This window comes from Dendropsophus ebraccatus, chromosome 6 (assembly GCF_027789765.1).
Source record: "Dendropsophus ebraccatus isolate aDenEbr1 chromosome 6, aDenEbr1.pat, whole genome shotgun sequence".
Taxonomy (NCBI): domain Eukaryota; kingdom Metazoa; phylum Chordata; class Amphibia; order Anura; family Hylidae; genus Dendropsophus; species Dendropsophus ebraccatus.
This window is the reverse complement of record NC_091459.1, coordinates 117783203-117785031: the sequence shown is the minus strand read 5'-3', so window position 1 is coordinate 117785031 and position 1829 is coordinate 117783203. Positions and strand designations below refer to the sequence as shown.

At 38.3% G+C, this 1829-nt stretch overlaps 1 protein-coding gene across 1 annotated transcript; it reads right to left on the bottom strand.

Moving 5' to 3' along the window:
- Nucleotides 1–387: 387 nt before the first annotated feature.
- LOC138795263 (taste receptor type 2 member 16-like) lies at nucleotides 388–1359 on the bottom strand. The gene has a single exon (XM_069974256.1). It carries the CDS (start codon nucleotides 1357–1359, stop codon nucleotides 388–390), a length of 972 nt encoding a protein of 323 aa, XP_069830357.1.
- Nucleotides 1360–1829: the final 470 nt, after the last annotated feature.

Sequence of the window (1829 nt, the reverse complement as noted above, 5' to 3'; positions counted from 1 at the left end):
TCAGCCAAGAGGTGGTGTAACTGGTGTAAAGTATCATTGGCTCAGTTGCCCCTAGCAACCAATCAGACTCCACCTTTCATTTTTCAAAGAGTCTGTGAGGAATGAAAGGTGGAATCTGACTGGTTGCTAGGGGCAACTTAGACAATTCTACTTTACGCAAGTTTAATAAATCTAACCCATAGAGTTTAAAATGTGTAAAAGGGAACAATATGGGCACCCTCTTGTTAATGTTATTAGATATTGTTTAATAAAGAATGATATATTTAAAACAAAGGTGGGTGAAGCTCTTCATCATCCTTTTGGATTCTGTCTGACCTCTGACCTCAGCCACATACTGTATATGAAAAGTGGGCACTCACACACATATATCCTGCTGTGATTATATCATTAAGCTACGACCTTTATGTTCTCTCTAGTTTCTGAATCTTTCCTTTGGAATAAGAAATCAATTACATTGTGAAGAACTTTGGACATCTGACTTCTCAGTTTGGCTGTTCTGTAGATCAGGTAGGAGGAATGTAAAGCTGGTAGACATCCCAAAGCACTATAAAGCCACACAATGTCCTCACAGTACAAATAGTAATAAATGATATCAGCAAAATAACCAATGAAGAATACAAAGTTGTAAATAAAAGTGATGGCTACAAATCTCATGGCTGAGTAATAAGTCTCCAGATTGATGGATAAGTTATTGCTTATCTTCATTTTTGTTACGTGATGATACAAGGAGCAGAAGAGCAGGATGGAGGAGATGAAATTGAAAAGCAGCGGGATGGAGGCTGAAATAGTATGACTGTATAAAAAGTAAATTATATTGTCATTTCTTGATGGATTCTCTATGGTCGTGGTGTTGGTTCCACCTTGGATCATCCCAGTGTCAGGTCGAGAAAATGGCAAAAAAGACTTGATAATGGAGAGAAAAACTGAGGCTACAATGAAATACACAGTCCTCCGATCTATCATGCCCCTCAGATACAAGAACAGTCTGGTGCGCAGGGTGGAGATCTTTAGACAGTAGACAATGGAGAGAAGACTGGTCAACCAGATATTGGCATAAGTAAAGAAAGAAAAAATCATACTCATAATAAGCATGGCTACATCTGAAAACAGATTCGCCTGGTAGTAAGTATGCATAAGCACACCTAGCGTAACATCACACTGAGTGCACATCCTTGAAATTCCAAGAAAAGTTAAAACCTGGTCAACAGGAGTCATCGATCTTCCTTTCAACCAGTCATTGACATTGACGGCTATAATAAATGAATGTATCACCAATCCGGTTACAAGAGCAATCAGCTCAAGATAGGTCAAGATACCCAGAGACAGGACCATAGTGTCACTCTGTGTAGAATCAACCATCTTTCCTGCACTATAAAGATCCCGATAACAAAACAAGGATTTTAACCAAGAGTTTTAGGACAGTTTTAGTCATTAATTCAAATGTTTCAATATTTTACATTGCAAATAGAGAAAACATCACAAGGACTCTAAGCCGCCACAGATATGAAAATTAGAGCAGGTCAAATAGCATTGAACAATCCTTTTTTATATGTGTATAGAGAAATGCACATGAGCGCATACAGTGCAATGTACTGTGTGCCATCAATATTCACTGCAGTACTGTGCCTGCCAAACATGGCTCCAACAATAGAGAGGAGTTAATACTTCTACCATGTTTCTCAGAAAATCAGACAGGGTCCTATATAAAGGGGCTAAGGCCTATATTAAGGGTAGGTCTTTTTTTTCCCCCATGAACATCAAACACACATTTATGCTTAAACAGGAAATCAACATTTATTCAAAAGCTGAAAGCAGTAGGGCTTTTGCTC

Excerpts from the sequence above, each read along its gene's own strand:
- LOC138795263 (XM_069974256.1), bottom strand. The coding sequence starts at position 1,359 with ATGGTTGATTCTACACAGAGTGACACTATGGTCCTGTCTCTGGGTATC.